At 35.8% G+C, this 27,901-nt stretch overlaps 5 protein-coding genes and 1 pseudogene across 5 annotated transcripts; 1 reads left to right on the forward strand and 5 right to left on the reverse strand.

The window, feature by feature from the left end:
* Positions 1–10: 10 nt before the first annotated feature.
* Positions 11–1,547, reverse strand: LOC140864655 (large ribosomal subunit protein eL6-like). The gene is made up of 4 exons (XM_073268947.1): positions 1,233–1,547; positions 1,038–1,144; positions 439–620; positions 11–358 (listed from the first exon to the last, which is right to left on the reverse strand). Exons 1-4 carry the CDS (start codon positions 1,487–1,489, stop codon positions 203–205), a joined length of 702 nt encoding a protein of 233 aa, XP_073125048.1. The 5' UTR covers positions 1,490–1,547; the 3' UTR covers positions 11–202.
* Positions 1,548–4,014: 2,467 nt separating this feature from the next.
* LOC140863134 (patellin-3-like) lies at positions 4,015–6,359 on the forward strand. Its single transcript, XM_073266318.1, has 4 exons — positions 4,015–5,180; positions 5,532–5,656; positions 5,750–5,900; positions 5,990–6,359. Exons 1-4 carry the CDS (start codon positions 4,161–4,163, stop codon positions 6,242–6,244), a joined length of 1,551 nt encoding a protein of 516 aa, XP_073122419.1. The 5' UTR covers positions 4,015–4,160; the 3' UTR covers positions 6,245–6,359.
* A 3,844-nt stretch (positions 6,360–10,203) lies between these two features.
* On the reverse strand, positions 10,204–13,011 carry LOC140859876 (patellin-3-like). The gene is made up of 4 exons (XM_073262484.1): positions 11,490–13,011; positions 11,144–11,268; positions 10,848–10,992; positions 10,204–10,755 (listed from the first exon to the last, which is right to left on the reverse strand). Exons 1-4 carry the CDS (start codon positions 12,801–12,803, stop codon positions 10,504–10,506), a joined length of 1,836 nt encoding a protein of 611 aa, XP_073118585.1. The 5' UTR covers positions 12,804–13,011; the 3' UTR covers positions 10,204–10,503.
* Positions 13,012–20,036: 7,025 nt separating this feature from the next.
* Positions 20,037–23,503, reverse strand: LOC140861836 (protein NRT1/ PTR FAMILY 5.10-like). Its single transcript, XM_073264837.1, has 5 exons — positions 23,387–23,503; positions 22,538–22,747; positions 22,238–22,455; positions 20,998–21,527; positions 20,037–20,865 (listed from the first exon to the last, which is right to left on the reverse strand). Exons 2-5 carry the CDS (start codon positions 22,668–22,670, stop codon positions 20,037–20,039), a joined length of 1,710 nt encoding a protein of 569 aa, XP_073120938.1. The 5' UTR covers positions 22,671–22,747; positions 23,387–23,503.
* On the reverse strand, positions 23,336–25,724 carry LOC140863919 (protein NRT1/ PTR FAMILY 5.10-like). The gene is made up of 4 exons (XM_073267711.1): positions 25,531–25,724; positions 25,214–25,431; positions 24,432–24,979; positions 23,336–24,283 (listed from the first exon to the last, which is right to left on the reverse strand). Exons 1-4 carry the CDS (start codon positions 25,664–25,666, stop codon positions 23,467–23,469), a joined length of 1,719 nt encoding a protein of 572 aa, XP_073123812.1. The 5' UTR covers positions 25,667–25,724; the 3' UTR covers positions 23,336–23,466.
* Positions 25,725–25,959: 235 nt separating this feature from the next.
* Positions 25,960–27,901, reverse strand: part of LOC140861837 (protein NRT1/ PTR FAMILY 5.10-like) — a 33,914-nt pseudogene continuing 31,972 nt past the window's right edge.

Raw genomic sequence — 27,901 nt, forward strand, 5'->3', positions numbered from 1 at the left:
AACAAAGAAGTAGAGAAGAAATTTCACTAATCACTTGAGTATGAAAAAACAGGTGCAACATAAAACCAAGCAAGTAAAACTTAGATGCCCGTAACAATTCAAATTCGCTCTCACAGGGCTTCCAACGTAAGTTCTAGAAGACAAATGGCAAACAAAAGGGTAACAAAAATTGGCACCACTGATTAAAGCAAGTGCTTCCCCTCTAGAAGACCAACTCATGAGGTTTCATGCCAGCCTTGAGGGAGAACCTTGCACCCAAATAAGCCTTCAATTCAGGGACAGACTCAATGGCTTTCAGCAAAGGTGCGTCAATAGCTTTTTGATCATCCTTCTTCTCCGTGGGGAGTTTGGCTTTATCCTATATATATTTGGGACATTACACCATTAAATAGGGATGACAACAAGGAATAACAGTTGGCCAATCATTGAAAAGTTTACCTGTTTCTCTGCCTCGAAGAATTCATTCTCCCCCTTGTTCTTCTTCTTTTCAACTTGTTTGGCAAAGTACTTGTCATCAAACTTCTCCAAGTTGACGCCAGCAATGTCAACCTTTGTGGATGTTCCAATAACGTATGACTGGTTCACACGTCTCAGAGGAACACCATTGATCTTGAATGGACCTATCAAAGTATAGTCGAATAAAAAATGAGCGACCTCAATAAATGTACTGTTTTGTATGTCATGGGAATGCTAATGACGATCCAAAGCATCTCCCGGGATCCAATTCAGGTTTCAGGTTAAACAAATTTTAACAAATTAATTTTCACCAGACATAATAAAAAAACTCCCGATAAATTATAACCAACAGAATGTCTGAAAAACCGGCATTCAAAAATTCAAAATACCACAAACATTTACACAGTGCCGTATCTACACTGCAAAATGCAAAGAACGTACTTTTACCACACGTCGCATATGAATCCAAGCCAAGATAAAAATGATGAACTCCATAAGATGTCTATAGAGATTAATTAGACAGCGGAAATGATAAAAACATGTAGAAGATAAATTCCCAAATAATCAAAACACTAACTCACCTGTGACAAGGAGCAAGCCAGAAGAAAGTTGCTTCAAGAAGACAACCCTTTTCCCCTTAAACCTTCCAGACAATACAATCAACACAGTCCCAGGAGTAATACTTGCCCTGAATCCAGAAAAAACCAAAAAAGTATCAGCAAACAACAAAATTTAGTTGAAAAGCAAGACTGAAAGAAAAAAAACTTAAATATAACCTGAGCTTGGTAGGCTTGGGCTTGCGCTTGTTAGAGAGAGGCTTCTTGACGTCATCAGCCGGGTAAAACTTTTGGGGCTTCTCCGCCACAGGAGAAGCCGCCGCCGCCTTCTCGTGGTGGGGGAATTTGCCACCGTTCTTCTGTTTAATAGCCCAGAGTCCACGTTTGTGGTACGTTGCCGATCGGGAGTGTTTCCGTATCCCGCGGATGAGCTCCGGATTACGGGTAGCCCTAGAGGTGGTCTGCTTGGGCGCCATTTCAAGCTGGTTGCAAGTGCGAGTGGAGACGAAGTAGGAAACCCTAATTGGAATCAGATTCGAGCAAACTTATTAAACCTAATTGGGCCAACATAAAGGCCTATGGAATTGGGAAGTTCGTAAACAATATGGCCTACCAGAAAAGGCCCAACTAAACTAACAGCTCATAAGTTGGGCTTAAACCAAGAAAGTAGCCCAACCATAACTTTTATTGGACCTGTTTGAAAACGTGTCTAGTGCCGATGGATAACTTGACAATGACTACTATTTAAATGAAATACCAATTTGAACCCAAACCGAATGATATACCGTTTTTTCTGAACCCCCAACCGAATTATATAAATTTATTTGGACAATATTTTTATAAAAACATTATGAAATTATTTGTTATAAAATTTTTTTAAAAATATGCTTTTCAAAAACCAATCAAGAGGTATTTTTTTATGTTTTTGAAATGTTAACAAAAAATATAGGCCAAACGGATAATAAATCAGAAACAAGAAAAAAAATCACAATTAAAAATTTTTATATAATAATTTTATAAACACATTTTTTTAATTAATTTTAACTATAAAAATATTTTATAGAATAATTATCCAACAAAATATATTCTTAAAACAAAGTTTATTAAAAAATATATTAAATTTATTAAAAAAATTTATAAATACTAACCAAACGGAATTTCAATGTATATTATCTTGCACGGAAAATCCTGAATACATAATGGCAAGTGATACTAAAAATTTACTAATAGTAGGCTCCAATTGGATTGTTTGACAGGATTTCAGTTGAATAGAGAAGTAAACAAGGCCCAAGTACATGCATGTAAATTAAATATTGCAAATGAATAAAATATGACGTTGTAACAACTTCAGAACAATTTTCAAAAAATATATGATGACAAAATAGAAAAGCAGGGGTTGGTATAATTAATGTAACAACATGTTCATGTGATAACGACCGAAGCCATTCTTCATTCCAACGCCAATCGGGACGTGTATCTAAAGTCAACAGTAACACGATCCCCTTATACGTACAGGCAAATGCAATTACGATACATCGGGGTACATCATCCAATCGTGTGTATTGGATATGAGCTCACTCGATTCATAATCCACAAATATGAAATATTATATATTACGCCAAAAGTCGAATCAAGTGCAGTTATAACCCTTAGAGGGATAAGATGTTCCTTGAATGGGTGCAGTATAGAATAATATGTGAAATAACGAATAATATGTACTCAAAATTAACATCCGAGTCAAACATGCATATTCAGGTCAGTTGGATGTAATAAGTACGTAGAGTTGTGCAGCATGTTCGTTGGTGTGGCCTAATTCTGAAAAGAAGGAAATTATATTGCTAGCTTTTGTTTTAAACCACTCTTTTTTCTTCGAATAATAATTGTGAAATTCATGATTGAAAAAGCACCTGCTCTACCATTGAAAACGATCGGTTTGACAACATATGCCGATTCCGCGACCTCATTTCTGGAGTGTTCGTAAAAGAGTGTGTGTGTGTGTGTTTTTCCCCCTCTTAAGTGATTAAATTATAAATAACCATAAATGAATAATAATATCTGAAAAAACAAAATGAAAATTTGCAAATTTTTTAAGGTAAAGAGTTTTATGACGAGTAATATAAATATATAATACTAGTTTTCCTTTATAAAACATTTCCGAAATAATCTTATCGACATGTTTCATTTTTGAAGGTTCGACGATATACTATGTGAAGAGTAATTCATGTTAAAAAGTTTATAATTCATTTTAAAGGTATAAACTCGAAAACGTGACGATATTTGAGAAAATAGACTATGTTAACTATTTTTTTTAGAAAATCGATCTTTCTAATTTTTATGAGGTTATTTTTTAAAAAAAATATTTATAAACGATAATAAAAAGAAAAATATTTTTGAAAAGCGTGTCGAAAGATATATGGAAATAAAATAATATATGGAAATTATTTTAAAATTGTTGGGTGCTTACGTTTATTAGTAGTCTTGATATGACTTATCTTTTTTAATCTTGTGTTTTTCTCGTTATATTATTTATTTATTAAATAAATAATTATTTTACATCAGTCAAATCATTAATTATTTATATTATATTTAAATCATTGAATTTAAATTATTATATTACCTCTTATAAATAATATTATTCACATTTTATTATTGTTAAAAGATCAAAATAAAAATTTATTATTTTTATATAAAATTTAATCAATCAAATCAAATAAAGTATAATATATCAATCAAATCAAATATTAAATTAATTATTATTATTTACTTATTTTTTATTAAATTAAATTATTTATCCATATATCATTATCCCATTACCCGAACAAAAAAATACCTCGATGATTTTTAATTTGTTTTTGGAATGAAAATATCCCCCAACATATATATTTTAAACTTCATTTATTTCGTTTGACTTTCTGTTCATTCGTACAGCCTAAATTAAATATGTACGTGCCCATGTTATGTTATAATACAATATTGAGGGAGTGTTGTAATAAAATAAAAAATAAAAAATAGAGCTGCTGTGTTTGGCTTCGTCTTGGTGAGTTTGACTCTTATAGAGTATTTGCCATTTCTTTTCATACGAACTCGGAACTCGCTCTCAACTGTGCCGATTCTTCTCCACTCCACTCCGCGTAATCGAATATTGGGATGGCGGAGGAATCCTCTCATAGTACTGATACGCAAGTAGTTGTCCACCACCACCCACCGCCGGCTGCGGAGGAGGCAGAGCTGGGATCTGCTGCCGAGAAACAGCTGGAGTCGGTGGATAAAGATTCACCCACTCCTTTCCCTGTTGAAGAAAAGCTCAAGGAGGCCGTTATAGTGACGGAAAAAAGCACCCCACTTGCGGTGGAGGGTGTTTCTCTCACCCCAACGGAAAGTTCTAATTCCGCTTCCTCCGAGTGTCGGACGCTGGTTTCTGCTTTAGAAGAAGCGCAAACTCAAGAATCATCTGAAACTCCCAAACCTATATCCCAAGGAGATCAGAAACCGATTGGGAAGGAAAAGGTCCCCGTGGCTTTGGGTTCTTTCAAGGAAGAAAGCAATAAGCCTACAGATCTCTCGCATTTAGAGCGCAGAACGCTTGAAGAGTTCAAATACAACGTGCAAGAAGTTCTTAAACTCGGCCTTTTTTCCTCGGACACTCCGACCTCGCCTGAAGAGGTGTCCATTTGGGGTGTGCCGTTGATGAAAGACGAACGTAGCGACGTGATTTTGATCAAGTTTCTACGGGCCCGCGACTTCAAAGTTCAAGAATCCTTCGACATGTTGAAGAACACCATAAAATGGCGGAAGGAGTTTAAAGTTGATGAATTAGTGAAGGAGGAGGATTTGGGTGATGATCTTGAAAAGGTTGTCTTTATGCAGGGACACGACAAAAACGGGCACCCGGTGTGTTATAATGTTTATGGGGAGTTTCAGAACAAAGAGCTGTATTTCAATACGTTTGCTGATGAGGAAAAACGAATGAAGTTTTTGAGGTGGAGAATTCAGTTTCTTGAAAGAAGTATTAGGAGATTGGACTTTAATCCTGGTGGGATCAATACCATTTTTCAAGTTAGTGATCTCAAGAATTCTCCCGGACTCGGGAAAAGGGAGCTTCACATTGCCACAAAGCAGGCTTTGCAGATACTTCAGGATAATTATCCTGAATTTGTGGCAAAACAGGTACTGATTTGATTTATATACTTACGACATTTATTTATTTATTTATCAATAGATACTGTTCTTTGGATTGAAATTTGAATCATCTCTAATGAATTCTCACAAGTTATGGAAAATCAATATCATCAAATGGTTCTTTGCTATATCTAAAGAGGCACACACATATTGATTCTTTTTTGTCGGTAGTGCATCGGTGTAGATGTTGGCTGAGAAACCTTTTAGGAAGCAGGTAATTTCTGTATATGCACATGCTTAAACTTTCGTTTGATGATGACTTGTGTTTCCATGTTGGCATATGTTTAATGGAAGTTTGATACCCCTGTGGAATGTGGAATGATCCTTTCTTGATTTTAGGTGTTCATCAACGTCCCTTGGTGGTACTTGGCGTTCTACACGATGATCAGCCCTTTCCTGACTCAGAGGACCAAAAGTAAATTTGTGTTTTCTGGATCGGCAAAGACTGCCGAAACTCTTTTCAAGTGCGAGAAGTGTTATATATGAATATCTTTCCTTGTGATTTTTAGAGTGCTATGCATAGTTAGAGTAACATGGTAATTTGATTCTTGCAATAGGTACATATTGCCGGAGCAAGTGCCTACTCGATATGGTGGACTAAATGTGGATTTCTGTGAATGCAACCCTGAGTTCACTGTCGATGATCCAGCCACGGAGATCACCGTGAAACCTATGACTAAGCAAACTGTGGAAATCATAGTAAATGAGGTCTGGTTGATGCTGTCATATAGATGTAACTGTCACTATTGAAGGGACGTTTAGAGTGATGTGTGATTGGGTTTCTTATTTGCCTGCAGAAATGCACTCTTATTTGGGAGCTTCGTGTAGTGGGCTGGGAAGTGAGCTACTGTGCGGAGTACATACCAAATACAAAACGTAGATACACGATGATGATACAGAAGACCAGGAAGATGGCTCCAACTGATGAACCGGTTTTGTCTGACAATTTCGGTGTTTCAGAGATTGGTAAGATATTACTCACCATTGACAATCCCACTGCCAAGAAGAAGAAGCTTCTTTACCGGTTCAAAGTTGCGCCCTACGTTGACTGATGTAACAGGGCCGGAAAGCTCTAGTTTTCAAGTAAACTGCTTGCTCATCTACCATTTGTTGAGCGTGTATGGATTTGCTTCTCTCGTGATAATCAATGTTTTCAGATTGACGGTTTGTATCTGTTTTGCGGTCATTTATTTCACCCTTGTCAATAATCATGTTCTAAGTGGAAGCAGAAATGCACCTGCTGATGTTTTTGAAGCCCTCCTGAAATCAAAATCTTTTGTGGTTAAAGGGCCTTAGAGAAATATCTTTGGGGCTGCTAGTAAATATGTTGAAATGTTATACAACATTTTCCCCTTAGTTTGGTTATTTTTGCTGTATTCTCTGCCTTGTATAGTCTTGTTTTTTTGGAGCTCTATGATAATATTTCTTCTTGTTTTCTGTTCGATAAACATTTATATCTAAAATCCATTTCAATGATATGTATTGAATTTCAACGCATTCATAAAAATTCTGGTATTTGTGCGTGTCAACCGCGCAATCTTCTTCCTTTCTCAAGCAATTATCAAGTTCAATGGTTATAATGACATTAGGTTTAGTTTGGTGCTCTATCATCTAATCTTGACTGTGACCTATTATGACAGGAAATACTTTCTTTCTCTTTGACATTTGTGTCCAAACATGATTAGCTTTCATTTCAATGTCTTTGTTCATCAACAATAGACTCTCTTCATGCAACATTCCACAAATTTCTGTCCTAACTCTTCACTATTTTGTAAAGCCACCACAAATGTCAAGTGGTTGCAAGTAAATTCCAGTCGGTTGGGCGCAGGCACGCCGGCCCGTGACACGATGGTGGACATCATTTTATGATATATATGTTGCTGCAAATATACTTCAAAACCACCTAAGAAAAAGATAGATTGATCTTTAGGATTCACTTGTCTAGTCTTTTTTTCTCCAAAACTTCATCTGTTGAGTAAAAGTTCACTTGTCAATTAATGGGTTAAGTCGATGCGCGTGGCGAATTTTGATTGGTTAAAATCAGTGGCCCCCACATGAGACCCGCTGATTTTAACCAATCATGGAGTTACACGTCATCCGGAGGGTAATACCTGCGGACGGCATGAACAAAACCCAATTAATGATGCATGGAGATCTACATCTACGCATAGGCAGGGCGGCATGAACAAAACCCAATAAATGATGCATGGAGATCTACATCTACACGCAGGCCGCAACATGTTTTGTTTTGATAAGGCACGTGACAATTAATGAGTCACTACGCTCCCATGATGCTGCCATTGTTTCTATTGAATTCTTGCAATTTTAGGTGCTAAAATTTGTCGAACACACACATTATTCATAAATATGTGTGACATTTAAGTCTTGTTTCCAATAAAGGTGGCATAGTGCCGCTATATTTTTATGAACACTGCAAAAATTTGAATGCAAAGCCCTGTTTTTTTAATGAAGCAAAGACCTGCACTGCATGCCTAGGAATAGATTAGTAGATGGACAGAAACAGGACAGGACCACCAGCATTGAATTGAATTCTTGTGATCCATGGAATCTGCCGAAACACATTGGTGCCATTCAAGTGTCGGAGTCATGACCAGAAGATGTGGAGGGGCTTTTGGGAAACAAGACAGGCCAAAACATGTGAAGAAACTACAACACATGAAAATTTGAACTCAGCCTCACATTGCATATGTATTGTCCGTCCATAGGCATCCTATAATTTTGATCTATAATGACAATGTATTGGATTTATCATCGCCACCAGTACCCTTTCATCTATAATGGAATTTTGCATTCATTTTCCCTATACTAATATATTATAGCATGTTACGTTTTTGGTACATATGAAAGTTGGATCCAATGTAAAATTGAATTATAATAATAATGTGAATTGGGGCGAAAATCATGAATCATTACCCCCAACGCCCTTTAAAAACATTTTTCAAAACACAATCATTTCTCTTGTTAATAATTAGTTCGTGCTTGACTTTGGGTTAGTTGTTATTGCCAACCGTGCTTCGTCTCTTTATCAGTACCAAATAATAATTTTATTTAAAACCACAAAGGAACCTGAGAGGCAATCAACGTTGGAGGGTACATTGAATTCATATCATAACTAAGAAAACTCGACCCCTTGTATTTGGAGAATATACCCTTTTTATTATTTTTTTTGTTGTCGTTATATTCAAGATTATTTTTCATCTGGTAATCAAATTTTTTCCGTCTTTTTCTTCCTTGCGAAATTAATTTCGATGCTTTAAAATGTAATAATGATAACATAAAATTAATGTTTTCACGGTTTTTAAAAGATACACATCTCACAAGTAAATTATATAGCTAGCTATTAGCTAATGATTTCTTAATCATAATTAATAATTTAAATATCTTTTAAAAAATAATCAATAAAGCGTACATCCGTAGGTAGACATCCCTGGTCTCTAGAAAGTACTTGAGAATATTAGGAAAAACTATAACATATTCTTCAAATGAATATGCAATGCAGTACCAAGGAATTATTAATATCTATATATTTAATTTTTTTAAAAAAAAAACAGGAAAATTCGGGCAAAGCTATCTGCAGAGTTTGGGAATGTAATTGCTTACATTTTCTATCATTCTTTCAAATTTAAATTTTTGCATCTGTACACACATTTAGAGAAAGACGAAGCAGCATACATCGTTGTTGTCTGAATTTCCAGGGAATTATTGTACTTTCTCAAAACAGACAAGTGATCCGTATGGTCATTTTCTCCCACCTGCCCAAACAAAAATACAAAAAACCCCCTAAACAATTTTTTTTAAAAAAAAACCAACAAAAACAAATAAATTAAATTTATTGCCTATTTTCCGAGTCTTATTATTATTTTTTTCATGAAATACCAATCCATTAACAAGAAAGCAAGTCTTACTTTACACCGATTCTAATACAACTGGGAATAGCTTTAAAAAAAATCACAACCCGAGTCTGATTTGATGCTACTTTGGATTCACAGCATATATATTTTATAAATAATTAAATAAATAAATAAATAAATAAAATCCAATGTCACTCACATTTAAATCGGTACAACATATTTTCTTCAAGTAAATGAGATATTTAAATAATACCTAAAAATAATAATCATAAGATTTCCTTAAGAAAATTTTCAAATATTTTCACGCCTCGACAAATTGAAAAATATACTTAAGTGGGATTAACCTTATTTGTGGGGTCTGTTTCTGTAATTTTACAGTCTCTGCCTGAAGTCGAGCACCTGGCCTTGATAATTAATGAGGAACAGACAGTGATAAACTAAGACTTTTGTTCATAAAGTTGGTGTGTATAATTTTTAGGAACTAAACTTTTAAGACAAAATCATACTACACATAACAAGTGGGAATTTCAAAAAGAATAGACAAAAGACACTGCCAGCCCAGCTATCTTAGCAGGTTATTAAAAATATGTTGCTTTATCTTCTTTCTAAAAAGGCCCCTTCTTTTCTTTTGACAAATTCATTCATGTCTCTTTACTGTTTTTATTCTGCACAATCCTCGCTTGTTCAAATCAATACAATAAATACTATTCTCATCTCTAAAAACGTGTCCGCGTTGATGAAATAAACAAACAATCGACAAATAGTCGTATATTAGATTCACATTATCAACATTTTCTTGGACGAAAACTATATAACGTGGTTTACCAATCTAGTTTAAGATTGATACGAAGGGGAAAACAATTAAATTTTAGAAAAATTAATTTAAAAAAAATGGTGTCAACGATCCCGGCTTCACCAAATTCGGTCCCCTAATAATAGGCACACGATGCATGTGATATGGACCAATAATAATACCAATTGCCTTCTACAGTACTGATTTATTGCACCACGTAACCTCCTAAGGGGACACATTTGAGAATAAGGACAATGAGGGTGTGAAGGATCCAATATCAACATACAAGAAAAGAAACTATGAAGCAACAAAATAATAGCTGGAAAATGAAGCATATACTTGTATGTATAGTAACAAAAGTTTCTTTCGACATTTCACACTATTTCAAGAAAAAGAATTATGCCACATTGTCACACTACTCCCATTCCAATGTATCCATCTTCTTCCCCTAAAATGTTCCACCAAACATATTTTAACAATCAAACAACAAAATTTAATTCAAGTGCAAAAAACAGCAAACAGATAGAAGTTCCCCCCCAAGAGCTTGTAACTTAAAAACTAAGTTTAATACACATATATAAGATAAAAGAATATGTAAATGTAAATAAGGAATCCCCCTTATTCTGCTGCATGGTATTCAAGAATTTCATTGAGCAGGCTTGGTCTTGGACCTATAGAGAAGCTTCTTCTTCTTAGAAGTTTGGTTGTCGAATGTGAGCACCACTTTGCCAGGTTCGTTGATTTTGAAGGTGCAGAAAATCGCCTGTTCATCGGTGGCAGCAATCTTCCTTGGCTTCTGTACGATCCAAGTGTATCCGCCTTCCGCGCTTGGGACAAATTCAGCTCCGTAGGATACATCCCATCCAACTACTCGCACCTCCCAGACCAACGTGCAAGCCTGGCAAAATACCGGAAGATTAGTTAAATGCCATATTTCAGTTTTCTTGAGTAGGATTTTATATCAAAGAATGACTGAAAAAACTTGCCCACCTCAGTGATGGGAAGTTCAATGGTGTGTTTGAATGTTGGCTTAATGATCTCCTCGGTTGCCGGATCAGCGATGGTGAATTCTTGATCACCAGCTTCCTTGCTGAGGCCACCATATTGAATGGGTACTTGCTCCGGCGCAATGTATCTGTCACAAAAATCAACATGATCATTGAACTTGGGATACAATGAGGTAATACAAACATTATAATCCAAGGCAACATGATCATTGAACTTGGGATACAATGAGGTAATACAAACATTAAAATCCAAGGGAAATTTTAATCGAATTTACTGACTTGAAAAGAGTCTCAGCAGTCTTGGTAGGGCCTGCGAACACAAACTTGCTCTTCGTTCTTTGGGTTAAGAATGGGCTAATCATCCTATTGTATGCCACATACCACCATGGAACATTGATAAACACCTTCACAACATCAATAATACACATATACTTCAATCAAATCCAGTAATAACAATTAACACACTACGAACTTTATGACAGAAACCATATTCATAGCACACACACAGAATCCAGAGAGGGGATATCTAATAATTTCAGGCCTTGCTAAACAAAAACATATCAATGAAAATTTGCAGAAGGTTTATAAATGTTTATTAAAAAAGGGATCTTTATGAGAATTATACCTGTTTGGCAACGAATTCAGGATAGTTATCCTGGAGCAACTGGAGTGCCTGGTTGGTAGCTTGCCGGAGTTCTTTCTTGAAGAGGATTAGACCAGGGGAATTCTTGAGATCGGTGATTTGAACAAAAGTGCAGGTGCCATCGGGACTAAAATCAAGATTCTTGACATTTTTCTCTAGGAATTGAATATACCACCGGAGGAACTTTGTTCTCTTCTCAGAATCAGCAAAGGTGGTGTTGTACAGTTCCTTGTCCTGAAATTCGCCAAAAGCATTGTAACAAACAGGGTGCCCCTCTTTATCCACTCCATGAATATACACAACTTTTTCAAGCCCCTCGCCGATTCCTTCATCTTCCAACAGTTCCTCGATTTTAAACTCTTTCCTCCATGCCACCACATTCTTGAGCATGGAAAAGGCTTCCTTTACTTTGAAATCCCTCGCCCTCAAGAACTTGAGGAGAACCACATCGCTCCTCTCATCGGCAAGAAGGGGGACACCCCACACGGAAACTTCCTCCGGAGTTGAAGGGGCTTTCTCCTCCTCTTCCTTAGGTTTCTGATCCTCCGCCGGGGTGGCGGCAGGCTCCTCACATGGTGGCGGAGCGGGGGCGGGGGCGGTGACCTCGTGCACTATGGTCTCTTTAATCTCTTCGGCAACAGTTTCCGGCTTTTCTTCAACCTTTTCAACGGTGGATGGCTCTGCAGCGGTTGGTGGGGCAACTTTTTCTTCAACCTTCTTCTCCACGACCTCTTCTTTCACGGGCTCCGTCGCTGGTGGCGGCGGAGGGACATCAGCAGGTGCCTCGGTTGCTTCCGCTTTTCCTTTAGTTTTTGGTGGCTCTTCCACTGCTTTCTCCTCGGTTTTGGGCTCTTCTTCTTTCTTTTCTTCAGGTTTTGCTTCTTCTTCTTCCTTCTTCTCCTCAGCTTTCGGCTCCTCCTCTTTGGCGGGGGCCGGCGGAGGTGGAGGCGGAGCGGTGAATTCATGCTTGGCGAGTGCCTCCTGAATCAACAGTTTGAATTCCTCCAAAGCCTTCTTCTCTGGATCCACGAGATCATCCACCTTGTTGCTCTCCTCTTTAAATGACACAGATTCAGCAACCTTCTGCTCGCCACCCGCTTCATCTTTCTCCTTCACGCTTTCCACCACCTCCTCAGGCGTCGGCTTCTCCACCTTCTCCAACTCAGCCTCCGGCTGCGGCGGCTCCTTCTCTACGGCGGCGGTGGCCCGCTTCTCGGCCACCGGAACATCACACACCACGACCTCTTCAGCAACAGACGATCCCTCCGCAGTCGTTTTCTTGGTTTCCTCAGCCATATCCAAAATTCAAGAAAACAACAACTCAAACTCAAACTCAAACTCAAACTCAAACACTGAAATTCAAAGCCAACTAAAACAAGTTTTAGAGAGAAAAACGAGAAGATTTATTGGGAGTGGGCGATTAAAATGCTAAAATGGGATGGAATTTTATCAAGGAAGAGGAGAGGAACAGTCTGTCAAAGACTCGAAATGTGCCAGCTCGTTACCACTCTTGTAATGGGGTCCATCTCCAACACACCACGACTCCTCTTTCTTCCACCTAAATCAACTGCCAAATTCCCCAAAAATTACAAAAATCATAAACAATTATTTCAATTTGCTAAAAAAAAATTACGTTTTTGTATGCAACAAGGTGGCAGAATCCTTTTTCGTTGTATTATTACATAGTTGGATGCCATTAATTATTTTCCCCTATTGGAGTTTGAAATTTCAAATACGGGACATTACCATATATATATTTTTAAATAAATATATCATCGAAGATGTATCTGAATTGTTGATTTTAAAATATGAGATATCGATCTATTGGCAAATGGCAATCAATTCTTGATATGCTTACTGTTCTTGATTTTTGCCATTTAATAATAATACATTACCTCGTCTATTACAGGCATATTCTTGTTCATTTCGGACATACAAATTCTATGCTAGTAGTATTTTACTTTAATATAATTTGTATTATATACTAAATCAGATATGGCCGAATTTATTAAATTAAATCATAAAAAATAATGGACGTCACGTAATTTGAATCATGCCGTAGCCTCTGGTATTCGAAATTTTCAACAATGTATATTTCAGCAATACAGTGTAGGAGCTACTGTGTGGAAATATTTTCACCATATTCACAATTATCGTGATATAATAATTGTAAATCAATATACTGACAGTAATCAGCATTTTCAACCTCTGATTCATAATTACCTCGGAATTAATATAATATATAATATAATAATAATAGCAGGTGAACTTTGATATTTTTTCTAGAACATTAAACGTAAGCATTAATTAGATAAGGCATGATAAGAGCCAGCCAATTTCAACACCATGAAGCATCCGATGTAGAAATTTGCTGCGGAAGAAAGTGAAATCCATAGACTTTAATTCAAAACGATTATATCAAAATTATTTTAATTTTTTGGTTTATGAAATTTAATATTATGCACGCGTCGTGTGTTTCTTAATTTTATTTTCATAAAACAGATCATATTATATCTTGATGCAACTTTAATATATATATGTGTGTGTGTCATCATAATTATAAAAATAAAATAGAGGAAAAAAAACAGAGACATTCCTTTTGGTATGTGATTCTAATACAAAATATTTAATTGTTTACTAGTTATTTTTTGACAATCTGTCAAATGATAAGATCTTGATTATATTAATAATAGTCATAATTGCACACCATGTTTCTTTGTCATTATCGTCCTTGTAACGCCGGCTCGTACAAAATTAAAATAAAAACAGAATTCAACAACAGGGATTATATTCTATTTTTTTAATAAAAAATATATATTACGATTTTTATATATAGAGATACGGAAGATATGTATGTATAGGTAACGGGTTTCAGTGTGTGAGTGGACCTACCATCCCCCGTCTTTCGTGCGCCAAAGTAATCAAAGCTGCTGGCTCATGATATTTCTTCGCTGTCTTTTTCTTTCTGGAAATTATTTTTTAAAATATAAGCTAAACAAATAAATATATATTTATAATTTTTTTTTTCGTTTTTTTTAAGATGCCTTTTGTGATTATTTTTTGAAATGGCATGGGAACAAGAGTTAGTGTTTAAGGGGGCCAACTTCTGTCTGAATCCGTTGAGTCGTAATTTAATTTTTCGTCTCACCGTAATTAATAATTTTATAAATTTAAAGGTATCCATTTTGAAAAAAAAATTTACATAATATATTTTTAATAATTCGTGCAATAGCTATATTTATTAAAATACAACGTAATGTTTTTTTTTATTGTGTAAACTCACTAAAAAGTCTAAAATATAATTGAATTTACATATCAAAAAATATAGAGGAAAAATTTAAGACAACGTCATAAATTAATTATAAATTAAACAACTAGAAAACCGATCGAAAAGGTTTGAATTTATAATAGAGGATAAATGCGGGGGACGACGTTTTTGGTAACCCACGGGGTCTATAATTAATGAAGGAAAACAATAAATCCCAATGTTAATAATAACAATTTAATTTAATTAATGGAAAAGGTAGAGAGGCTCTGGGCTCTCTAATTGGTTAAATTTTAGCCCACAATATAATTATTATTTCCTTTGATATATAAAAATGAAATTATATACAAAATTTATTAATTAAAGTTTAAGTAAGGAATAGATTTTATATTGTAGGATATTAACTCGTACATTATATTTAACTAGTACCCGGAGGCACACATGCAAAGCGTCTTATATTTCATATTTTTTTAACTAAAAAAATTTGTAATAATAATAAATAGTAAAATAAAAAAATGGAATTTTTGTAAATAAATATTCATAAAAGGAAAAAAAAATATAATAAAATGGCATTTTTGTAATTACATAACCATCCAAGGATAAAATCATGAAGGAGGTCATACCAAAAAGACCATTAAGGTGCTTTTGTTCTATATATAGATATATAGTATAGATGAGTTACCTATGAAATTAAAAAAATTAAAAAAAACTTTCAAGATTATAATTTAATTAAATATATTAATTATTACAAATTTTATATATTAAAGCATTTAAAGCATTTATGTAATATGCAAGGATTCCTAAAATTATTAAATTTGTGTAGAGTAATTAAGCAAATTTTAAAATTATAATTTATTTATTATTATATTTTTAGAATTTATTTATCTACATTTCAAAGTGAAAATTTTTAGCAAAACATAACGTTATAAAGTATGTAATTTTCGTAAATTATATATATATATATATAATGTATGAAAAGAATGGAAAATTTCATTGCATATAGAACACAAATAGAAATAAGTTTTGTTTGTTTTTTTTTTTTAGCTAATTTTTTTGGCGGAATTTGACTATTTTTGGCAAAAACTCAGTTATTATATATATATAGATTTAAGAGTAAATTAGTGATCAAGAATAGTTATTCAACTTATTTGGCATACAAATTGTGTAAAACAAGTTTTGATACAATTTTTATTTCTTAGATGTTTTAATCTAAAAACGTACATAGATTGGAAATTGAGAAATTTTAGTAATTTTTTTAAAACATATATCGGTTGTTCATACTTAAGGCAAGATAATATTATTCGTTTATGTACATAAATTATATATAGAATATTACTCATTTATGTATATAAAATTCATGATGTATTCTTGGAGGGATAAAAACACCATCTAGTGAAAATAAAATCATAGAAAAATAAATGAACAATTATTTTGCACTATATATTTCAATGCCAATAAATAATGTAACCTATACAATATGTGCTAATAAATAAAAAAGTCCCACGATTGCATTTACTTCGATATTCATAACTTCAACTACAATTTTTTCATGGTTTACTATATAATAAAAAATCCATTTTTTTCCTCCATCGATTTTTTCTATTTCTGGCTAGGTGTGACCAATATTCATCTCACTGAGTGATTACAATTAGAGATGTCAAAATGGATTAAACTCGTCGGGTTGGCTAGCCCCGCCCCATCATACAATATTGGTGGATTGAGTTGGCAATTTCTCAACCCACCTAAAAGGTGGGCCGGCCCGCACCGCCCAGCCTAAATATAGGCTGTGGTGGGTTGCGGGTTGACCAGCAAAAATTCATCGATTTACACGTGAACCCATCGGGTTGGCCCGCCCCGCCACCTAAAATAGATAGGTTGGGTTGATGTTTTTCCAACCCGTCTAAAAGGTGGGCCGGCCCGGTCCGCCGACCCGTTTTGACACCTCTAATTACAATGGTTGGGCTCCATTTATTATATTAATCTTCATCCACGTGCTCGTCGGATATTCAACTTTTATCCTCTTTTCTTTTCTCGTCCCCATCCCGATTGTTAGACCCAGACTCCATACCTATCGAAAGATGAATACTTATATCTTACCCAAATATCATATTAATACATACAACTGTATTTTTTCATATTTGATTAAAATTATGTTCATTCATCAAATTTTTTTTAAAAAATAAAAAATATGAAAGATAAAAAAAAAAAACTAGTCATAATATAAGAAATATATATATATATATATATATATATAATTTATACTAAAAGAATTATTCTACAAAATAACATTAGCTTTGTCTTAATAATTTTATATGTTACATCCAATTACCATCATTCAACAAAAATAAATTAGAATTAACATTTCGTTTATATAATAAATACATAAATAAATATATACATATATATAAGTGGGTCCAAAAATTGCCTCCATATTCTCTTTCATTAAGATCGAGTATCAAATTCTTCATCGAATTCGGAAGAAATTAACATCTCTAATCTCACTGCCCGAAAACCACTCATCATTGATGTTTTGGGCGGGACGATAATTTCGTGGTTATGTTTGTATCTAATGATTTGAATTCGACGGAATATTCTAACAAAGAATTTGAAATTATTGAATATCGAGAATGTTTGAAATCCATTACAATTGCTCGAAAAAAAATGGTTGATAATTTTGAAATTTATTGTCAAGTGAATTAACTCAAACAAATCAATAGATTTTGTTGTTATGGATTCAAAATTCCTTAACTTCAAACTCATCGATCCAAATTTAACGAATATCAACATGCCAATTTACCAAAATATATTCGATAGCAAAATTATAATTTAACTTTAAATAAACAAAATTATATCAATCGATGTATTATATTGTTATATAGGTGATGCGTGATTGTGAACATTGAATCATCAAACAAAATCAGGGGACAATGCAGGTGGCAGAATTTGCGGCATAAAAGCAACTGCGCCTGCCCAATTGTCCCAACAAATATTTAAAAATTCAAATAGAAATAATATTGCATATTATTTTATTTATTTATTTATTAGTTTTTTTTTTAAAAAAATACGACATCAATTTATGAAATCCACGTTATATCTATCTATCTATCTATCCACACTTCATTTCGTGAATTGATAGCTGATGGGGACGAGGAACTGAATCAAGAGAAATTATCATAAATCATAATGAATATGAGTGTGACACAAATATTTTATTTGTGTATTTTAGAAGATTATTTATATGGAGCATCTATCCATTAGATTAGATTAGATTAGGTAAGGCTTCAATTGGACTTTGGGGGAAAAAGGTATTTGATTGACATTTAGGCTTATTAAGAACTTTATAGAATGTGTGACTTATTTTTTATTATTCACATCAATCACATCCATGGAAAAAAAGAGATCTTAGGTGTCTTAAAAATAAAGTTATATTTTTTCGATCGGTTATGGCTCATCTAAAAAAATCTCAAGTATCAAATAAGGTTATTAGTTCGAAAATTAAAAATGACAATTTTCTTACACGACTAAAAAAAGAAACAGACATGTAATTGTAAATAAACAATCAACACCAAATTTATGAAGCCCGACGACGATAGATTTTTATGTAAGAGCTAAAATATAAAATTTATTTTAAAAAAATAATTATCTTCATTAAAAAAAAAGCACACACCCCCCAATTTTCATGAAATGTATGTGTTGAAACTTGAAAGGGACCAAAGTCTTTTTTTTTTTTGAAACAAAAGAGACCAAAGTCATAAAATCTGGACTTACTAAAATACAAATCAATCCAAAACAATAAAATTAGTCGCAATTCTCAAGCATAAATCACAAAAAGCTATCATTTCACATATCAATTTTGAGACGAAACTTTAACTCGACTGACTCAAAAAAAATATTATTATTTTTATTTTAAATATAAATTAAATTGATTCTATTTACAAATGTAAATTCATAATATCATTTCATAAAAAAACTACTCAACATGAATGTTTTGTAGGGTATGTACATGTATCACAACGACCTTACAAGTGTTACTCTTGAAAACAACGTAGGCACACTTATCCAATCACACCCGACAAATGTAAGCCCAACAAGACGTTTGGTGAGATGACGGGATTTGAAGCTAAAAATTTTATAATTCCAATCAATTGTGAATAAATAATGGAATCTATAGTCGTTATAAATATGTGCCCGATATTTGTTCCAATTAGATAAGGATGACCAAACCTCGATCTAGTGATCCATTTGTTCAAATGGGCCTCCATGTTCCCCGGTTAAGGCATGGGGAAAACCTAGCAAAACCCACTTCTATAATAATAATAAAAATAATAATGTATATTTTTGTCAAAGGAGAGAAAAATAGGTGTCACGCCCCCACCTAATTACTAACACTTAACTTTCTTTATTTGGCAAAACAACGGACCACAAAAAAATTATCACCAACTATAGTATACTAGTATTTATTTAATAAACTTGCCAGCGGCAAATGCGTACTCATGGTATGTTTGTTCTTGGAGACAAACTTAGTTTAAGAACAAGTTGAAAATATGTATTCTTGATTCTCTCCATCAATCTTTGTTTTATATAATGGAATTTTTGGTGTAACACTCCTTCCACCTCGGCCAACCACCGGAGGAAGCTAAACAAAAAATGGAAGCTAGGAAAGTGGAACAAGAAATATATAAAAAAACAATTTCACGAGTCAATTATATGAGATAAATCTCTTATTTGACGAACTCATACAAAAATATTATTTTTCATTAAAAATATGAATCTTATAGGTTCGTATCACAAATAAACGTGTTCCAAGAAATATTGTCCCCATTCCTCTTCGCTTTGATCTCACAATAATTCGATTTACCATGAGATCGTCCTAAAACTTGGAGAATCAGTTCATCAGATGGGATCGTTTTTTTCAATTTACTCGCACACAATTACAAATGTAATTCTTAACAATGACATTATGCCAAAAAGTCGACCTTCGGAGACAAACTCGGACCAAGGAACAAATCAAGACGTCAAATAACTTCATCGAGTTATCATTTGCTCAGTCATCGCCCTCGTGGTTGGAGTAGCACAATCTTCTTTCGAAAATATAGTATTCAAACCTTGATAAGAACATAAAACCAATAGATAAAAGAAACATCATTTGTTCACTTGGGTTTGCATCCAAGAAAAAAGTAGATGGCAAAACATCATATATAGTAATATTCACGTCACTAAATGAAATTAATAAGCTAAGTACTTAATTACTGCCACCAGGCTTCCTAAACGAGAATATTTCCACGATGATTGGTACAATTATAAGACTTGGCGAACAGAAAGAAGCCTATGAAACCTAGTACATTAAGTCCAGCAAGTAACCAATAAAAGTAATCTAAATGTGCTCTGTTTGTGTTGTCCGAAAACCAACCTCCACCACCACCAGATTCACAAGTAATTCTCTCAATGACGCATATAAGGAAACTACTTATAAAGTTTCCCATTCCACAAATACTTAGATATAAAGAGAGGCCTACACTCTTCAAACCGCCAGGCATCCGATCGTAGTAGAGCTCTTGCAATCCAATCAATGTGAATATTTCCGAGATCGCGAATAAAATATACTGCGGGATTAGCCACAAGAAACTCATGGGAACCTTAGATTTTGTTAAATCCGCTAGTCCTTGTTCTGATACAACATCAAGTCTCTTTCTCTCCACGAGTGCTGCCGTTATCATACAGATGGTGCATAAGAACATCCCTGTTCCTATCCTTTGAAGCTTTGTTATCCCGGAGGGAATACCGGTTATTGTTCTGGATATGGGAACAAAGATACGATCGTACATTGGGATTAAGAGGATGATTGAAAGACCGATTACATACTGAAGTGAAGCAGCAGGTATGTCGAATTTTGAACCGATGGATCTGTCCATCGTAATGCCTTGTTTGGTGAAAAGTGTGGAGGGTTGAGCTAGGACTGTGGCTAATGGCAAAGATGTTACCCATAATGGGATTAAGTTCGCAAAGGATTTCACCTCTTCAACTTCTTTGATGCCGCCCATATCCTTGTATTCCAGAGAGTCACCGGGGGCAAGCAAAGCTTCATCAAGAGATCTGTTTTGCCTGAAAAAATTCTTACAAAACTTGAATTTGTACCATGAAGTGTTAAGTCTAGAAATCATGCAGAACAGTACAAGCAAAACTAAAAAATAGGTGTCTCACTGGCCAGTGGTGTAATGTGCACACCTGAATTGCTGAGAACCTAGCAGAGGCACCGTGTTTTGCTCTTCTTCATTGAAACCACTAGTGAAATGTGAAACACTTCCATTCATTGTTGATTTATCGAAGACTTGAGTAACCCTCAAAAGGGAGCATTTCTCCTTAATTTTGATGTTATACCGGTAAGACTTCGTACCAGACACAAATATTATCAGAGAAATTGCCATAGAAATGCAAGGGATCCCAAATCCAAGACCCCAACTCACGTTATCTTGTATGTAATTCAATACTACCAAGGCGATTAAAGGCCCTGCACATGCACCGAAATACAACCAATTGAAAAACGAGCCCCTCTCTTTTAACTCTGTGGGATCTTGCTCATCAAACTGATCTGCTCCAAATGCAAGAATGCATGGTTTGTGGGCCGCTTGTCCAAGGGCCATTAAATAAAGGGATACGAAGAAGAACAAAACTTGAAGCTGGTCTGGGGACTGTGACTTATCCATGGAAACGCCTTGCCAATCAAGCAAAGCCGAGACAGTCAACATTCCAAGTGCCTAAATAAGATGCCATCAGTAGAAACTAACAAGTGTTTTATCCTGAGATCCAAAGGCTTAGCAAATGTATAATTTGCATGAGATATATTACTGCTGCATCTCCTACATCTAGTGCTGAAGTAGATTATGAAGAAAGTGGAATCTGTAGTTCAGTTTCATTGATCAACAAGTCTATGTAAAAACCCACGAACACCTCAAACTATGGTTGCTCAATAATAATTTTATTACTTTAACCTCTCCAAGAGGTATGAGAAAAATGCAGCGGATAGCCAAAAACCGAATTTAGTATCAAATCCAATATGCAAACATGGTCAGATAATTTTTAGGAATCAAACACCCGATCCAGTTTAGTAAATATAAGGGGCATTGAGTTCTTGTTACTCACCTTGTTTAACATGACAATTGACATGAACACTACATAATTTCACTCCTAGCATTTCCGCCAAACATATTCAAGCTCTTATTATACTTGATAGATTACGCTTGTCTCACATTCTTTCCCATGCTTTATGATGTAATCTTATGATTTCTGCCGAACATATCCATGCTTTTATTAAACTTGATAGATTAAGCTTGCCTTACATTCATTCCAGTGTTTTATGATGTAACTTTATAGACTACCTATGCCTCATACTATCATATGATCAGTTGCATGCATGTCCCTTCTATCCCGGAGGTGTCATGTGAAACAAACAAACAAACAAACTGACCAAGATATAAAGCAGAGAGGACAGCACAATGGTCCGGTATCGGCCCAAGAATGAATCGGCCACAAAAGCACCCAAAAGCGGCAGCATCGATCCAGTGCCTGACCATAAATTTACGCTGGCTGCAGCCGTTGCAGTAGACTGCCCCAGTGGCCCCGTAAGATAGCTGATCAAATTCGTACTCACTCCAAAGTACGCAAACCTCTCTGCCACCGCAACCCCTGCCATTCAAATTTCTTTTCCACATAAAAATTACAATTCAAACAACTAACGTAAAGATCTAGATTAATTCGGTTTTTGAACCTGTGATGTAACGCGCAGATCGCCAGTAGCCCGTTTGATATCGTATTGCTGGCTGTCCTTCATGATCCACCATCCCCTCGACACACTCATTTGGGAAACTATTGGAAATGGTATCATTCGAAGAGATCGACATTCTTGGAAGATTAATTCAGTCCAAATTACTGACTGTGAAAGCCCCCTTGCGCCGTGCGGCGGATTATAAACGTGAAACTGACAACGTAGGACTTGCATTAGAGCATGTGCTTTTTGACTTGTCTTCACGCTTGCATACCACGTGGAGAAAGGTGCATGCATGCAAATCTTTTGGCTAATTGCATCCACCACCCTTGTGAAAAGTCTAAAAGGCATAAAACCCTAATAGCATGTAAGACCCTATGTTTTAAAAAAATTAGCATAGAAACCCCTGTGAGAGGGTATAAATGTGCCTAAGTTTGTATAACATAGGGGTGAAATGTGCTACATTTTAAAAAACTGAGGGATGCATTAGCCTATTAATATTTCTTAAGGAGTTTTATGTCTTAGACTTTTCACAGGGTATGGATGCAATTAGCCCCAAATCTTTTGAATAACACCTGTTCAAATTTATTATAACTCCTGAATATATATTTTTGAGGTGGGCCTGCTTTAATTTTTGATCTTGAAATGGGCTTTGGAACTGGAAAATGTATTAAATTTTATACTTGTAATTGATCAGGTTTTGTAATCCTCTCTCTCTCTCTCTCTCAAGCGTTTAATTCGTTAAACTTGAGCACAAAAAATTTGTTGCATGTTTAAGATATTTAGTTTAACCAAACAAACTCATATTATCAGGAGCTGGTCGGAAGGAGAAAAAACAAGAACTAGAGTTACCACGATATCATGGCATTGCTTTGCACAATGACGTTGAATTAATACATGAACGTGAAGCACTGGCTACATTCTGTGCAATCTCAGGCAGTGACTCTTCTATGATAAACATAAGACCTGGCGAAGTAAACATATGCAGAAAATGCAAATGCACTGATCCCCGCAAGCACCCAGTAGAAGTAATCAAGATGAGCTCGATTCAAGTTATCTGAGAACCAACCGTCGTCACCCTGTTTGCTCGTGATCTTCTCAATGGCGGATACGAGAAAACTGCTTAAGAAATTCCCTATACCAATCAAGCCAAGGCACAGAGCAATACCTACACTTTTCATATAAGTAGAAACCTGATCATAGAAGAATTCTTGAAGGCCAACATAGGTGAAAGCGTCAGCAATTCCAAAAACCACATATTGAGGAGCCAGCCACCATATACTCATTGGTACTGTCGCCTTTGGCAAGTCAGCAAGCCCATGTTCTATAGCAGTTGCAAGACGCTTCCTCTCAACAAATGCAGCGATCACAAGGGCAACGAACGATAAGAGTATCCCAATACCAATTCGTTGAAGCGTTGATATACCTGATGGCTTCTTGGTTATAGCTCTTGTAATGGGAACCAAAATGAGGTCATAGATTGGAATAAAGGCGAAAATGGAGAAGGCAATGAGACATTGAAGTGAAGCAGCTGGTATCTGAAAGCTGGAAGTGATGTAACGATCCATTGTGGCACCTTGCTTTGTGAACAGTGTCGAAGGCTGTGTGTATGCTATTGCATATCCCAAACAGGAAGACCATAACGGAACAAGCCTGAGAATTGCCTTAGCCTCTTCAATGTCAGCAACGCTACAACCTTTTGTGTTGTTTTTTGAACCCTCGGGTATGATTAATGCATTTTCAAGAAGCCTTGCAACCAGAAAGTAATATATTGAACAAAATCATACTCCAGACTAAACACATGAAGCAAGTAACTATAATGTTAGCAGTTTGTTTTTTCTTTCATATTTTTTTGGTTAGGAAACCAAAGTTTATAACCATAACTTAATGAACTTGCCTGAATTGAGAATCTTCATGATGCAGAATTGGTCGAGCTTCGCCATCAGTCGACGGGTCCGAAAGGGTGGCTTGCCAATTTATTGCAGTTTTGACAAAGACGCTAGAAATTCTTGCAAATGGGTTACTTTCATCACTGCTTATACGGTATCGATAGTTCACAGTCCCAAACAAGAAAACAAATAGTGCGAAACACATGACAATTGATGGAATTCCGAAGCCAAGTTCCCAGCTCATATTCTCTTGAATGTAGTTCAGAAGCAAGAGAGATGCCAGAACACTTAAACACAATGCGAAATTCCACCAATTGAAGAATGAGGCTTTTGCCTTACTTTCTTTTTGATGTTCCTCATCAAACTGGTCAGCTCCAAAAGCTTGCAAGCTAGGCTTATGCCCACCTTGCGCTAATGCTACTAAATACAAAGAGAAGAAGAAAAATATCTGAAGATAGGGTGGCAGAGGAGAATATGCTAGACTATCTACATCGTTCTTGATTTCTGAAGAGTTGACTGAATTAAGTGCAGCTGATAAACACAAGAAGCCAAGTCCCTGAAAGCAAACGCGACCCACGAGCCACTACTTTAAGCTCAGCACAACAAAAATCATTCTTCTCAAATATTTGCTGAGAGATTTACTTTTTACGGAATAAGTTCGAAATTAAAGATAATTGTTACTTGTCTATTTCTGAATATCTGAACGATCGAATTTCAAGTTACTCCCAACAATATTGAAAGGCAAAAATGGAAAAACTTTACTACAATTGGTTTGATTATTCAGACTCACCAAAATGTAGAGCACCGAGGCAATAATGATTGTCCTGTATCGGCCCAAAAATGAATCAGCAATGAAAGCACCCACAAGAGGTGAAAGCGCCGCCGTTCCAGACCACGCGTTCACGTTGGCCACTGCCGTTGCAGTGGGTTGTCCGAGGGGGCCAGTTAAATAGGTCACTAAATTCGAACTTATTCCATAATAAGCAAACCTCTCAGCCATTTCAACCCCTTTAAATAATCAAACAAGAACAGAGTAAATCTGTGATCCAACAGCAACTTCACAAGCGGAAATTGGCTAAAGATAGTTGAGAACTTGAGATTCAATACCTATGATGAAAGAAGCAGAATTCCAGCAACCGGATTTTGACCGGACGGAGGGGCGGCGTTTGAAGTCGACGCAGCCACTTACGACGTCGTTTAACAGTGGAGTTTGGGGACCCGGAATGTCATTCCCGGTGTCCATTTGTCCCTCCGTCGGTACAGCTCTGTGAATGTGTTTTGGAATTATAATCTCACGTGCCTAATCATTGACGGTGATATAAATATGATTCAATCATTGAATTTATTAATTAATTTATTTTTGAAGCAAAATTTTTACTATTATATTTTAAATCAGAGTGTATTTTTTTTGGCTACTCTTAAATGGATACACTTCGATTTTATCTTACAAGCAATCATTGATTAATCTTGCAACCGAAACAGGTTTGAAATGGAGCTTGAGCTTTAGTTTCATTTAATTTGGATCAAAATGACATTTCAAGCAAAGTTTTGCCTGCTGTATACGTATGATTTGGCAAAGTACAGATACACCATAAACGCTGCGACGCTAAGTCCAGCAAGCAGCCAGTAGAAATAGTCGAGATGAGCCCGATTCAAGTTGTTCGAAAACCAACTGTCTCTGCTTGCTCCCCCGCTAGCTTTCTCAATGATGGACACCATCAAACTACTCAAAAGGTTCCCGACCCCGAAAATACTGAGGTATAGAGAAAGACCGATGCTTTTTAGTTCGCGAGGCGCTTGATCATAGAAGAACTCTTGCAAACCAACCATGGTAAAAACTTCAGCAATCCCAAACAACAGATATTGAGGTATCAGCAAGGCTACAGTCGTCGGAACTGTAGCTTCTGGTGTATCGACTAGACCAGATTCTCTAGCAGTTTCAAGCCGTTTAGCCTCTATTACCGCAGCAACGGACATGCAGATGATAGAACAAAGTATGCCAAATCCAATCCTTTGTAGCATGGTTATACCTGTTGGCTTCATAGTCACTGTTCTAGCTAGTGGTACCAGAACACGATCGTAGAGTGGGATGAAAATGACGACAGAGAGGCCGATAAAGGATTGAAGAGAGGAAGATGGTATCTCAAAACCCAGGGTTGTTGATCTGTCCATGGTTACTCCTTGCTTTGTAAAGAAGGTGAAAGGTTCTGAAAAGACAATGCCGAATACTAAACATGAAGACCAAATGGGAATAAGCCTGAGAACCGCCTTCGCGTCTTCCACCTCGTCGATGCTACAAACCTTTTCACCTTGCTTCTGATCGTCAAGGGAAAGTAAGGCTTTATTTAAAAACCTGAAGAATAAAAATGCTAAATTAAATTAGTGTCAACAAAATGTTATTTTTATTACATGTTGTGAAGCTATGGTGGATATGATGGATGAGTAAACAAAATGCTATTTTTATTACATGTTGTGAAGCATGAATCTTGTTCCCTTACTTGAATTGCTGAGAACATGGGTGAGGAAGAATCCCCGAAGGTTGTTCTTGCATTGAAACAGCTGGAACGTTCATTTTTCGATTCTTAAGTGCATTGAAAAATACCCTACCGATTCTGAGAAACGGGTTTCCTTCGTTAGTTCTGCTGCTGAATCGATAATTCATGGTGCCAAACAAGAAAATTATAAGAGAAAGGCTCATGGCAATGCAAGGTATGCCAAATCCGAGACCCCAACCAAGGTTATCTTGGATATAGTTCAAGGCTAACAAAGTCACCAAATTACCCCCATATACCGAAATACCACCAATTGAAGAATTAGGAGCTTCTCTCCTTATGTTCCTTGGGGTTGCGCACATCGAACTGATCGGCTCCAAATGCCTGAACACAAGGCTTGTGGCCCCCCTGTGCTGCCGCCACAATATACAAAGCAGAAAAAAAGACAATGACTTGCAGGCGTGGAGTACATGCTCCATTATTCGGATCGATGTGGCATTCAACTGAGTTTGAAAATGGCCACACAGCAACTAAGGTAAGGATGCCAAGTCCCTAATCACCAGATGTAAAAGAAATAACATACAAATATATAACCACATATGACATGAAGTAAGCTGAGAGGTTCTCAAAGAATTTTATCTTTTATCTCCAAAATATTGATGAAAGACAACCAAAGTTATTAATCACATGTGTTTGCAGACAAAAACCTTACCCAGAGCTACGAACAAAACAGAGGAGCCCATTTACTAGGTCCAAAATCCTAACACTGTCTGTCGGTCGGAAGGAGGCAAGAGGAAAAGGTTAATAAGAGTGTTGAAGTATGCTTCTATCAGATTGAATGGGTATAGAGAAGAGATCGGATCGAATAGTACAGATCAGATGAGCTCGGTGATCAGATGAGTTCATGGCCAGATCAAATACTGAGATCAGATCGAAGTGATGGTCAGATGAGTCTTCGGATGAGTTCATGCACATAGATTGCTCGA

The sequence above is a fragment of the Henckelia pumila genome, chromosome 4 (assembly GCF_033568475.1).
Source record: "Henckelia pumila isolate YLH828 chromosome 4, ASM3356847v2, whole genome shotgun sequence".
Taxonomy (NCBI): domain Eukaryota; kingdom Viridiplantae; phylum Streptophyta; class Magnoliopsida; order Lamiales; family Gesneriaceae; genus Henckelia; species Henckelia pumila.

Bases quoted from the DNA above. Each gene is read 5' to 3' on its own strand.
- LOC140864655 (XM_073268947.1), bottom strand. From the start codon at position 1,489: ATGGCGCCCAAGCAGACCACCTCTAGGGCTACCCGTAATCCGGAGCTC. The intron at 1,145-1,232 runs GTTATATTTAAG...TTCTGGATTCAG, and splicing joins CCCAAGCCTACCAAGCTCAG to GGCAAGTATTACTCCTGGGA. The intron at 621-1,037 runs GTGAGTTAGTGT...ATACTTTGATAG, and splicing joins TGGCTTGCTCCTTGTCACAG to GTCCATTCAAGATCAATGGT.
- LOC140863134 (XM_073266318.1), top strand. From the start codon at position 4,161: ATGGCGGAGGAATCCTCTCATAGTACTGATACGCAAGTAGTTGTCCAC. The intron at 5,657-5,749 runs GTGCGAGAAGTG...TTCTTGCAATAG, and splicing joins ACTGCCGAAACTCTTTTCAA to GTACATATTGCCGGAGCAAG. The intron at 5,901-5,989 runs GTCTGGTTGATG...ATTTGCCTGCAG, and splicing joins TGGAAATCATAGTAAATGAG to AAATGCACTCTTATTTGGGA.
- LOC140859876 (XM_073262484.1), bottom strand. From the start codon at position 12,803: ATGGCTGAGGAAACCAAGAAAACGACTGCGGAGGGATCGTCTGTTGCT. The intron at 11,269-11,489 runs GTATAATTCTCA...GATGTTGTGAAG, and splicing joins CTGAATTCGTTGCCAAACAG to GTGTTTATCAATGTTCCATG. The intron at 10,993-11,143 runs GTCAGTAAATTC...TTTTTGTGACAG, and splicing joins ACTGCTGAGACTCTTTTCAA to ATACATTGCGCCGGAGCAAG.
- LOC140861836 (XM_073264837.1), bottom strand. From the start codon at position 22,670: ATGTCGATCTCTTCGAATGATACCATTTCCAATAGTTTCCCAAATGAG. The intron at 22,456-22,537 runs GTTCAAAAACCG...TTTGAATGGCAG, and splicing joins ATCTGCGCGTTACATCACAG to GGGTTGCGGTGGCAGAGAGG. The intron at 20,866-20,997 runs GTGTGCACATTA...CAGGCAAAACAG, and splicing joins CTAGGTTCTCAGCAATTCAG to ATCTCTTGATGAAGCTTTGC.
- LOC140863919 (XM_073267711.1), bottom strand. From the start codon at position 25,666: ATGGACACCGGGAATGACATTCCGGGTCCCCAAACTCCACTGTTAAAC. The intron at 25,432-25,530 runs GTATTGAATCTC...GATTATTTAAAG, and splicing joins TTCTGCTTCTTTCATCATAG to GGGTTGAAATGGCTGAGAGG. The intron at 24,284-24,431 runs GCAAGTTCATTA...TCTGGTTGCAAG, and splicing joins CATGAAGATTCTCAATTCAG to GCTTCTTGAAAATGCATTAA.